Source organism: Gossypium hirsutum, chromosome A07 (genome assembly GCF_007990345.1).
Source record: "Gossypium hirsutum isolate 1008001.06 chromosome A07, Gossypium_hirsutum_v2.1, whole genome shotgun sequence".
NCBI classification, from domain to species: Eukaryota; Viridiplantae; Streptophyta; class Magnoliopsida; order Malvales; family Malvaceae; genus Gossypium; species Gossypium hirsutum.
In genome coordinates, this window is record NC_053430.1 from 28448524 (window position 1) to 28461454 (window position 12931).

At 34.0% G+C, this 12931-nt stretch overlaps 2 protein-coding genes across 3 annotated transcripts; both read right to left on the bottom strand.

The window, feature by feature from the left end:
• Positions 1-3985: 3985 nt before the first annotated feature.
• LOC107953012 (glucose-1-phosphate adenylyltransferase large subunit 4, chloroplastic/amyloplastic) lies at positions 3986-9092 on the bottom strand. Of its 2 annotated transcripts, XM_041117901.1 has the most exons (17): positions 8847-9004; positions 7975-8082; positions 7718-7859; positions 7479-7601; positions 7202-7375; positions 6889-6981; positions 6627-6710; positions 6480-6535; positions 6099-6192; positions 5899-6011; positions 5585-5657; positions 5394-5474; positions 5216-5302; positions 5014-5118; positions 4674-4780; positions 4456-4516; positions 3986-4245 (listed from the first exon to the last, which is right to left on the bottom strand). In XM_041117901.1, exons 3-17 carry the CDS (start codon positions 7718-7720, stop codon positions 4144-4146), a joined length of 1356 nt encoding a protein of 451 aa, XP_040973835.1. In that variant the 5' UTR covers positions 7721-7859; positions 7975-8082; positions 8847-9004; the 3' UTR covers positions 3986-4143. The 2 variants fall into 2 exon arrangements, with proteins under 2 accessions (XP_040973835.1, XP_016743727.1); XM_016888238.2 differs by having other exon boundaries at positions 7718-8082; positions 8847-9092.
• Positions 9093-9912: 820 nt separating this feature from the next.
• Positions 9913-12362, bottom strand: LOC107953013 (uncharacterized). The gene is made up of 2 exons (XM_016888239.2): positions 12104-12362; positions 9913-11638 (listed from the first exon to the last, which is right to left on the bottom strand). The coding sequence occupies exon 2, from the start codon at positions 11549-11551 to the stop codon at positions 9983-9985; it is 1569 nt and encodes a 522-aa protein (XP_016743728.2). The 5' UTR covers positions 11552-11638; positions 12104-12362; the 3' UTR covers positions 9913-9982.
• Between the last annotated feature and the right edge of the window lie 569 nt (positions 12363-12931).

The following is a 12931-nucleotide window of genomic DNA, read 5'->3' on the forward strand; positions in this document are numbered from 1 at the left end:
GTGGAATGGCTAAAATGCAAAATTGACTTAACATGAGTGACTAAATTAACAAAAAAAAATTGGATGGCCAAAACAGAAACGCACTAAAATTTGGGTGACTATCTGAATAGTTTACCTTAAAAATATTTCATACTTGTAACTAATTTTTTAGAACTTATTTTAATTTATAATTAACTAAAAAAATTATTGTTTATTGTTATTAATTTTTTAATAATATTATATAATATTTATAAATATATATTCATAAATTGAATTATTATCATTTATTCATTTTTATTTGTTTTATTTTAAATACTATCTTATAATTATATTAATTATTAATGTCTATTTAATATAAATTCAAGGCTTTTTCGAGTTTTGGATGGGATCTATCTTGGGCTCAATCCATCTTGGATTTTGATTATTTTGGGCTTGTAATACCATATACCCGACCCGATCACCGAGTTTGAATTACAAGGTGTCACATTCGTTGTCGAAGCAACTACGATCAATTCATAATTCAATTTATAACATAAAAATCCCAATATGAGTTAAACATGTATATAAAATGTTCCGTGTTCATTTTCAGGTCTTACACGAACTTACGAAAGCCCTATTGCTAACCCGAGGTCAAATTAGGAGCAAATTTTAATAATTTCAAAACATCAAGGGTTTCTCGTCGCGATACAATATACTGAGTAGGTCTCCTCATGACCTTGAATACGCATTGTCGCAACATGATTCTTGGGCTGCTCCTTGTCACGACATTGAGGATATGTTGTTGCAACGTGACATACTATTTCTATAAAAATCAACATGATACAAGTTTGGGGAGACTTGTAATAATACTTTACATTTCAACTATAACTAAAACAACAATATGCCAATTGCATTCAAGCTAAAATATACCAAAATGATACTTCAGAACAACATCGAGCAACTAAGTTTTAAATTCAACCGTTTTTTATACAAAATCGACTTAAACCCTAGGTACATGCCATATACTAATCAAAAGAGAACTTTACAAACTTTCCTGAGTTGGGGATCGCTTGCTAGACGTTGGATCAACTGCTAGAATTATCTAAACTCTACTATACCTGGGCAATGAGAAAGCAGATCGTACGTTGAACAATTATGCTTAATGGTAATTTCCATAATTTAAGTTACAAAATAAACTTGATCAATATGAGAATTCAATTCAAATATACTGCAATTCAACTAAAAAAATTTATGTATTTAATATAAGAATTTTATTCTCCTACTACATTCCATTTGATAATCAAACTAACATTTATAACATTCATTATATTTACAAAGATGTAACATATCTAATTCAATTACTTACATATACATTCATGTACCAATATGGTGTTTAATTTCATTTACATTCATATTTTATACGACTTAATAAATTCACATTATCATCTATAGGCACATATGCTCATTCATTCACTATGCCCAACATTTCATATCACATTTCTATCATTTTCAAGTTTTTAAGCTCTTTTAACACAATCAATACCCAAGGCATGTTTTTAGCCATTTGGCATGGTCTTTCACATGCCATCAAATATCACATTTCATTTCTATCAACTATATGGCCAAATCATATTTATATAACCCTATTAACCCAACTCGGATTAAGAAGTCTAGCTACACAAGATGGAAGACAATAATAACACACGCAATTAAGAAGTCTAGCTAGCTAATCACTAAGCATTATATTATGACAAGTAATCATTCAAAGTTAATTATACTAAACTACTCCTAGGAGGATAAAAATTGAATAATATTCAAAAGTACACAAATATCACTTCAATGAGATAAAGTGGTCAGTTGATGTCCATGTTGCTAGTCAATTCTTGGATTAGGAATCTAAATTATTTAAACTCCTAATTGGTCCAATTTTACTTTTCGGTCACTATTGTACCCAATTAGATGATTTACTCTGGTTTATCTCTTGATCTCATCAAACTAAATCAAGACAATCAAATTGGTTTGCAATAAGTTCTCCTCTCGATCTCACCAATTTAAATGTTCACTTAAAGGCATCAATTCTAGGTTTTGAAGTCTATTCAATTTAGTCTTATTTTTATGATTTAGTCCCTGACCCCAAAATTAACCATGCAACATTTCAATCAACCAACCACACAAGATTTAGTGCCTATTTGTCATCAACATGCAAATATAAATTAATTTCATGCTTAGATGATTCATTAAAAAAAACATAAAAGGGGAAAGGTTTCGAAGTTTTGTGACTCATATGGGAGTCGTCGTTGAAGATGATAGCAATAAGAAAGGTGATGAAACCACAACAAAAGATGATATTTTTGCACTTCTAAAAGCCAACAAGAATATAATTTATTGTTTACTTTAAAGAGAACTCAAAATAACAAAAGAAAGTTATGTATCTTAGTACAATAATGCTAAAGCTACAGTAAAAATGAAGAAATTAATAGCTAATAACTAACTAAGCTAAGAAATGAAAACCTACAAAACTGAAAATGGTGAAAGGAATAAAGATAATACCCAAAAAGATATACAAGAGCCTCTTTTATGTTTGGCATCAAATGACCTTTAATACAACAAATTCAATAACTCTAAGATTTGACAAAAATGCCCTTAGAGATTAGGAATTGACTTAAGTAGTTGTTGGACACAAAATTACTCTTACAGTATTTTTTACCCTATCAAACTTCAATGTTGCAACACCCAGGCTTTGGTTTCACTACATTCTTGGAAGTAGGCACAATCTTAGCTTGAGGGTTTTTGATGTTGCGACATAGCCTAGCTAGTGTCATGACATCCTCGACAGTGGCATTGGGCTCCTTCACTTCAACCATCGACTTGAAGTCGCGACCTCGAAGGATTGTTGTCAAGACATTGTAACATCCTTGCTAGACTGCTCCAGATTGGTTTTTCATTGAAGTTTTGCTCCCCTAAGGTGATAAAGGGTTAGTGTGGCAACATCCTAGCTTTAAAGTCGCGACACCCATGACAGTTGGTGTTATCCTCGAGGTTTTGCCATAGTCATCTCCCTACATAAACTTAAATCAACCATTAGACTCCCAATGACATAGAAGTAAGAAAAACTATTATTGCCACTGAAAATTTTAAGAAAAACAACAAAAAAATATGGAAAAGACTCATAAACTACTCGAGAACAAACTCATCAAGCGTTCAAGAGAGCCTAATTTGAGATATCAAATTACGACAGATTAGTGACTTGTGTAATCTGTTGTGTTTATGCTTAGGTTGAAAGGAATTTTAGTTTGGGTTTGCAACATTCTCAGGGATAACAGTGGAAGAATGAGCAATGGTGGTTCGGTCCACACTTACCGTACCAATTGTTTATATAAGTGTTCAACAAGGAAGAGTTAGGGAGGAGAAGGTGGTGGCGATTGGAAGTCGATTCACCTATGACAAACAGAGAGCTGGAATTGGAGATTAGGAAAGGAAATGAGAGATTGGAGGAAAAAGAGGGGAGATACCTGGGAAACACTTAGGTTTTCTTGGGGAGAAAGAAAGGATCCCTTGTCTTTCATGCTTTGGGGCATATATAGAATGTACCCTTGTTTGGTCGTGCCAGTTGTCAGCTAGGTGGTAGGGTTGTTACATGTCAATTGCGACCATGTGTAGTACTGTGTGGTCTTGCTCTAACATTCTCCTTATTAAGGTTGTACAAGATTGTTACGCCTTAGTGGTCCCCATGGAAGTTCCGAGCGGATGGTTTCTGAGAAGGCTCAAGTGGGATTAGAGGGTTCGTCGCAGATGGTCTTGAATGGAAGATCACCCTAGAGGATCCTAATCTAAGGTTTATGGGGGTCCTTATCAAATTGTACCATGTTTTGCCATGTGTGATTATTGGGTAGAGATATATATCAAAAGGTAATTTAATAATTTCAAAACTAAGTTGATATTATGTTGACCCGTGACACCAACTTAGTAAAGATTTAATGAAAATAGAAATAGATAATTGTACTTATTTACTCATATTCAAATAATATAAGACTAAATTGCCCCACTATTTATATTCCGTAATATTATCATTTGGCAAAATAAAATTCTAAAAAACAAATTAATGGAATAATTTACACTGCATCTTCCAATAAATCAACCTCACCAACAACTTATTCATATTTTTCTCGCTGATAAAGAAAAGTACTAAATTATTGTTCCATCCTTAATTACAGCATTTTTTACCACTACAGTAATTCCTGATCGAATATAGAATCCCTCAGATGGTCTATTTGCCTCTTCCACATTCTGCAGTTCATCCAAAAAAAAAAAAACAATATAAATACTATAGCCATCAACCACATAAGCATAATCAATTAAAAAAAAGCTAATACATAAATTAGTCCCCGAACTATATATCTCGGGTTGATTTTGTACTTTAAAGAAAAAAAATCACAATTGGATATTTAAACTTTATTTCAGTCAAACAAATTAATCCAATAGATTAACAATTCTTACATCCTTGTTTGCAATGACAACATTTTTTCCAATTCTTGTATTTGTGTCTATTATACAATTCCTGCAGGAAAAAAGTAGCAATAAGCAAGCATCATAAAGAAATTAAAACTAAGATGTTCTAAGACCTAAATGTTGTAACTGTAATGCATATCATATCATATCATATAAGATTCTCTCATAGTATGTATCTGTGAAGACACCGTTAAAAGGAAACTTACATGATTTTAGTATTTCTGCCAATGCCTAAAGGAATATTGCCCTCTGATATACAGGATGCTATTTCTGCTTCAGTTTGGTAATGGTCAGCACCCATCATCAATGTATCCTGAAAACTCTCATTTAAGTTAGAGACTGGCTGCTTCCATTGGTTCCATTAAAAGTGGTCATACAAAGTTTGAGGATTTAAACTGGTAGTAAGAGGAATGATATGACATGATATGATGCAACTGTGTAGAAGATGAAATTTCGCCACCCAAGGTTAAGGGATTGTAAGAGCTATAATGCTGTGAAGTTAATAGGAAGCTTATTGAATGAATGAATCAGAAATGTAAAAGTTACCTTCAGCTCCACCCCATATTCCAATCTTGAGCGAATTCCCACGATGGAATGTTTGACACTGCATTCTCTCAAGAAGCAGCCATGTGAAATTATGGAGTCCACGACCTACAAGAAGCAAGGGTAACTTCATGATCATTACATTTATATGAATCGAGTTAGCCATGCCAGTTAATCAGACTCGAATTCAAAACGAAATTATTACCCGGCACTGCTCTATTCTTGATGGAGGTAGATACCGAGGAGAGGTGAAAATTGGCTTTAGGGGATCATAGAAGTGAAACTTGGGGGGCTTTGAACATGGAGACAACAAGTTGCAGCTTGTTAAGTCCTAACACGGTCGGATAAGGAATAACTGCAGAGATAGTTGAAAAGAGGACTACCTTATCTGTGAGGGCCAAATTTGCATCAAAAAAGGATTTTATGGTTCCAATATCTTCCCAATAGCCATCAAACAAGTATGCCTGCCATGTACAAATAACTTAAACTTGGGGACTCCACTACAAACAAATTGTAAATGGCAAGTTTTAACTTTCAAGTAAAAGTGATCCCTGATTATCTTTTGATACTCTACCTTAACATTGTAATCTTTCATAGCCATTGGAATGATTTCAGATCCAAAATCATTGGCTTCTGGATAATGCCACCTGAAGAAGCAAAAATAATACAAAGAAACATCATCTCTTGCTGCTGCACAAACCTAAGATTACCACCATATACACCAAAATGGTCCATCTTTCACATCTAAAATAAAAACAATCATCTCTTAAACAACATGATGCATTGTTGATCTGAGAAGAACAATAATAGTATATCTTTCCTAATTGAATCAAATCAGAACATTGAAGCAGTTTATGGTAGATCTTTTGCAGCTTAAGCCTTCATTACCTGAGTAGTTTCAGTAGAACATCTGTCTTGAATAAATATATACCCATTGATGCAATGTATGGTGTTTTCTTTGCATCTTGAGCTGTTAATCCGAGAAGAGTTGTATCGACTTGCTGTTACGGTAAGAAGTATCAATAATCAATTTAAGAGTTAAGAGTTAAAACAAAATTTATGCATAAGAACAAAGGACAAGTACCAACCATTGACCTCAAACTTTCACCCTTAGGTTTCTCTAGGAACTGCCTAATCTGTCCATTTTCATCAATCTTCAGCAATCCAAAATCAGAGGCACGACTGCAGGATAAGAAGACAATTTATTTAACCAGGAAAAAGAAAAAGCGAAAGATATGTTTGAACCAATTTCTTGTATTGCAGTTCATTTTACATGTACTATATAATCTTAGACCAGGCAAGCACAGTTAACTAAAATCCTGACAATTTGTTGTTCATATTAATAAACAATTTGTTGGACAATACTCAATGTCAACTCTGACAATGCAGTTTCTAAAATATACAGTTTCTAAAATCATTACTGTAACTGAGCAATAATTTTTTTTCCAAATTATCTGTTTCATAATTACCTTTCATCCACAGGGAGACATGAAACAGATATGTCAGCACCAGAATTAATGTGCTTCTGCAATAGAAATTGACATTAATAAAGCCTACGAATTAATGTCAAAGACAAAATTGCAAAGTGAAGAATCAAGTGGGCAGCTGTAGTTCACCTGCAAGAAGTCCATGTAATCCATTCGGTATAGATGATCGCCAGATAATATCAGAATGTTCTCAATATATCTGTGTTTAGCATCCTGCAATGGTTACCACAAATTTACACAAAATTGGTGAACTCAAGAATTAATGTATAATCTACATATCACAAGGTAGCATAAAACTCTTCCACACTTATGACTTGTAGAGCACAGACCAATTAGGAAGGAGGAAAATCTTAAAAAAAAAAAAGAAAAAGGACATACAAGCTTTTCATACCTCAAACAACCATATGAACTGTCTTACAGCATCTGCTGTACCCTGGAACCACTTCTTTCCGGATTCACCTGATGTTTGTGTAGCTGCTAATACCTAAGGCAAAACAAGGAGCAGAATTAGAAGCATATGTAGCAGAGAGCGAGAGACATGATAGAGAGGTCTCATAATGTTTAATCTCGTTAACAAAATGTTGAAAGCTCCACGTTATACAATCATCCTCACTAACCCACCAGCAATAATGCAGTAACAGAGTTTGGAACGTTGATCTGGTTCTAGAAGATGAATCTTACAACTTCAGAATTGTTCAACCTACCTCAACAAACCCATCACCGAAGGTCACACCATTGCCCGAATTATAAGTCCGAGAAATGTGGCGGTTTAGAGATTGAGAATTGAACTGGGTGAGGATGTAAATCTTGTTAATCCCACTATTGATGCAGTTACTCATTGGGACATCGATCAGCCTATAACATCCCCCAATGGGAACCTAATAGATCGTGTAGTGTATCAAAGAAAACAAATGTTACAAGTATTTAGCCAAATCTAATAAAAAAGTTAAAGGTGGCATAAACCATGTCAACTTAGCTTACAGCTGGCTTGGCCCTTGTTCCAGTAAGGGGAAAGAGCCGTGTTCCAGCTCCACCCCCTAAAATGATAGAGGCAACAGTCTTGGGATCTGCCTCTTGTTTCGGATAAATGTTCGCCCGGAAAGCCTGGATTGCACGTTTAGGATTGGAGAAACACCCGAATTCAATGATCATAATTCAAAACACAAAAGAGAACTGCCAACTTAAGAATCTGCATAACGCACAAAAGAGAAGGAGGTTACCATGAAGTCTTTGGTAACATCAGCTAGAACAGCAGAGGTGGAACATCTTTTGGTTGCGGAACATTTCCTCCTAGAAATGTCGAGTTTTCCGAACCGAATACCAGAAATTGCACTGTTGCATTGCCCAATTCCCACTGCATTACTAAAGAATGAAGATGACAGAATCTTGTCGTGGTGAGATGGTGGCAGCTTTGATGATGGAACACAGCAATAACCCAACATTTTTTGGTTGTGATGTGCTAAACAGAAATTCTTACTATTAAAGATTTCTCTTGTTTAAGGAAAGAATATAAAGCTCAAAGAACAAGCCTTTTTCTTGACACTTGTTCAGTTCAGTTTGTTGCTCTTCTTTGTTATCTTGATGACTGCTCAACAATATGAAAAAGTAAGAAAAATCAATATCTTGAGAAATGGAACTTTGCTTACCTAAATTTGGATCCCAATGTTCCCAATCTCGAGATTAAAAATAAGCAAAAGCCAACCACATAACATTTTATGCTATCTAGATCATAAAATATAAAGCAGAAAGCTTGAAGAGGAGCTTACACATTCTCACTAAATTAAACAATTACATTATAAAAATGAAATAATAAAAATCTGTCTTGATTCTCTTATAATGAGAAATTTAATTACATGAAACATGATGTCGACCAAAGGGCAAATTTGACAAAGTTCCATTCGAGACAAATTAATGCCTCCTTTATAGGGTCAACATTAGAATTTAGAAGCACAGAAGAAGGAATGAAATAAATATATAAAAATTGCCTCAAAATGGAGCAAGGAATGGCTCCAAGAACAAGATGAATATCCATCATCACCGACTTTATTTCTCCTCCAAAGAAAAAACCCAGTTTAAGTTTCGAGATTCCTAAAACACGTAGAATAAAAGCCTTTACCATTTTTATAAGCTAATTATAATATTATTTTAATAAAAATATGCTCATTACGGACATTTAAAAAATATAAGCGGTTTCCCCCCTCTTCAGGTTTCTTTCTTACATGTGCATAAATCAAACATTATATCGTGCAAACCCAATTTTTATAAGCAAATTGTTACTTCTTCTATAATCAAAAGAGAAGAAATAAAAAAAAATAAAAAAATCAATAACTTTAACAGTTAGAAAGATACCACCATAGAGAAAAAATGGGAAGATTTGGTTTCCCTGTGAAAGACACCAACACTGAGATTTATAGCATTGGGATGATGAAGAAGCAGTTTTTTGTAATGCATTTTAATCATCAGAAAAAATCGGAAACCAGAGTCAGGTTTCAGGTTTTCATCAGAGAGGGACTGGAGAATACTGTGGGTTATGTCATTAAGAATTACTGAGAGTTCGAAGCAGTTAGCTAACGGCTCAGGATTACCCGGTCTTTTCATTTCTCGCTCAACCAGCTGCCAAACTAACCATTTCTTTTTTACTAATATTTACTAAATTTTGATTTTTTTAAATGGGTTAATATACTATTTGGTACTTGAGTTTGGTTTTAATATTCAATTTGGTACCCAAGATAAGCTTTAATGTTCACGTGGGTACTTGATTTTTTTCAATTTGATACTCAAGTGTTTTTCTTTATTTAGTCTGGATACCACATTAAAGATTGAAGCTAAATTCAGGTACTAAATTGAGACAAAAAAACTCAAGTACTAAATTAAACATTAAAACTAAATTTAGATACCAAATAATGTATTATCTTTTTTAGCAATGCATAAAAAAAAACAGTGATTTTACATCATTTGACAAATTAGATTTTTTCTTCCGATTTTCAACTTTTTATTTCTATTAGAAAGAGATAGAGATGAAGTTAAATTATATTTTCGTACAATCCTTTTCTGTTTTTTATATACTAAACAAAATAATCCAACTATTATGTCAAATAAAAAATGGATTATTATTATTTTTTTAAAACTCGCAAGATCAATATAAATCCATGGGTTATTATTTCCACTTCTTTTGAACACAAAAGTAACAAACAACATTGGCAATTGGATTGCATCTTGCTTAAATCCTTTTCTTAAACAACATTGGCAATTGGATTGCATCTTGCTTAAATCCTTTTCTTAGGTTAGAACCGATAACCCAATTTCTTTTTTATTACATACCATTAGAAAATGAAAGCAGATTATATCACTTCCTTTCTGCAATATATACCTGATTTATACAGAGTGGGAGCCTGAAACAAAGGAGGCATTTATGTTTAGAACCATAAGAAATGGTTTTTATTATACTAAGGAAGTAATTACATTTTTGTTCCTCGACATGCTATTTAAGATTCCCCGTTCATAGGACCCAAGAATTTAAACTTGAATGCATTTACACTGTTCCCTAAAGGTTGGTTTGATTCTTTTGAACTACTAGTTCTTATATCGATACCTGTTCTGAGTGAATTGGTGAGGTCTGATGTGTTTCTGGCTTGAGGCTTTCTTCGCTTGTAAGTCAATGGAAGGGGAAGATCATACTTAAGCCTCTTTGAAACACTAGGTTTATTTGTCTTCTCTGAATTTTCAACATTAAAATCACTTGGGGTCTTTATTTGGTTGGGAAAAGCCATAAACTTTTCCTGCATGCGATCTCCATTTCCTTTGTGTCTCTTTCCCATGTCAAAGTTCTTCCACAAATTCTCACCACCCAATTTGTGTCTCTTTGAATCAGCAAAGTCAACTTCCTTGCTTCTGAAAGTACAATCCTGGTGATTTAACATACATCCAGATCGCTCAGGATTCATTTTGCTACCAACAATGTTCTGCCATAGAAACGATGACCCACTAAAACCACCTGCATTTCCCAAGATTGTACGTTCGGGTTTGGGGTCCCGCAAAACTTGGGCACCAGCACCAACAAGCAATGCTGTTTGTGACCTTCTTGAGCACACTTTTGATAGCGATGGGAGAACAGAAGGAACTTTGGTTACTGCTTTCAACAGACCCTTTGGCACTGATAGACATTGTTCCGATTTGTCACCTACAACCAACTTCTGATTGTGGTTGTGAATTGCATTACTGCCGGAAGTGTTAACCTTCAGAACACCCTTTGTGCTGTAGTTTGCAGCAATAATAGTCATTCCATCGGCAGATGGACTGGCAACAATGTTTTTTGTACTAACAGTTTCCCAAGTCTTCATTCTCCTTGGCAAATGGCACGTGACTGAATCTGAGTTAGCATCCTCATTTAACAGATATCCATCACTTGGCACGGCATTAAGGTCAAGCAAATTGGAATCCCTGCAACTCCCCCTTGTTCTCCACATATAAAGTCTTTCTTGAACACCAGTGCTCACATTACACTCATCCCACAACCTTCTCATGTCTGTGAACATTTGTGCCATTTTGTCATGATAAGATCTTAACGTGTAGTAATATTTTCTCCTCTCAAGAAACTGCAAGGACTCTCTGAGACAACAAACCTTGGGAGGATAAAATCCACCTTTCACTCTTTTGAAAAAAGCATCCATGGGATTCCCGAAATACAAATCACTACCACCGAAGAGCTCTTTCATGGTCAACCAAAAGGTCCATTCATCCATATCTGGGAGATAGGCTGATAAACAGAATCTGTCTTCCTCTGTCAAGCATGAGTTCCATGTTTCCAATGACAATATCTCCCTCAAATCAGGTAGATCAAAGAGTTCATACGGTATACTACAAATCTTACCTTCCACCATGCACAGTTCACAGTTAATTCCCTCCAAGTCACAGTCATCGAGATCCTTACCCGAGTCTGCCCCATATACAGGGTTATCTTCCTTTCCCTTGCCTTCATCTTCTAATGAGCCAGGAATGTGAACCTGACAACTATTATCCCCTGATTTCCAAGGGCAAATCTTTGTTATGCCCATTGAAACCAGTAGGATATTTGGTTTACAGAATAGTCATATGGAGATGCCAAACAAGAAGCAAAAACTTGATTCACTAACGAAATGTACCTGCAAAGCACAAAGTTTTTTTAGGGGAAAAAGAAAGGGTAGAAGAGCAAGAACATGACATCCCAATTATAAATCTAATTTGACTTAGATCAAAACCAGCAGCATAGCTACCACATCAAACAAGAACAACATAAACATAGTCAAACTTTCACAACAATAATCCAGTGCAAAATACATATCTAATACACAGTTCATTCCAGTTAAGGGAAAAGAAGAAAAGAAAGAGAAGGCAGCAAAAAGAAGACAACGAACAGATTTACAACAACAGGATAATAAATTCTTCATCTAGAGAAAATCAATCAAGTACCATGAGAGATAAATAAGATAAAACAGCTGGAAATTTCAGTAAAAAGGGAAAAACATTAAAAGCTATCAACGACAGAAGCAAGCAGCAGAGATCAAAGCATAACAACAGGTAAAGAATTATTTCATGTTTAACTATAAGAAAGAAAGAGGAAGACTCACTGAGTAGTAGGAAAGCGAAAGGGATGAAGCAAAATTGCATGAGAAAACAAAAAAGGGAATTCAGGTAAAGGGGAAAGAAGGGAACAGTAAAGGAGAGCGTGCGTGAATCAATGTAGGGAAATAACAGTGATTTAGTTTTCTTTTACGTTTGGTCGCATTTCATAGAGAAAAGGAAATGGTGAAGCAAAAAGTAAAGAAAAAAAAACCAGGAGGATTCATTTCAATATTAACCATTCAAAGTTTCAAGTCCAAAGATTGTTGTTTCCTTTCTCTCACAGCTTTTTTGGTAGTAACGGACTTACGTCCTGGCTCCCGCGTGGCAACACTGTAACCTGAAAGATACCGGTCGTCCTCCCATGCACAGGTGTTCACCATTACCCCTGGATTTCATAAACCTTTCTTTATTAATATTTTATTTCTTTCTATTTTTCATCTTTTTTATTTAAAAATGTTAAATTATTTACATTAACCATAACCTACAATATTCGCTTTTTCCACATAATTTTTTTTAAAAAAATTTTAAAACTTTCGAAAAATTCATATAAACTAATAAATAATATTAATATTTGATAAATCAATGTAATAGTATTATAAAATTATTAAAATAATATTAAAAAAAGTACACTTCATAATTACCCATGCACTTTCTAATGTGTTAACAGATGAATTATCTACCCTTATCAATATTTTTAAAAATATGAAATAAATAATTTTCAAATATTAATAACACAATTACATTTACTAATATATCAAACAATTTTATTATATAAATTTATATACTAAAAGTTCAGGATTTAATTTTTTATAATTTATTAAAATAACAACTTA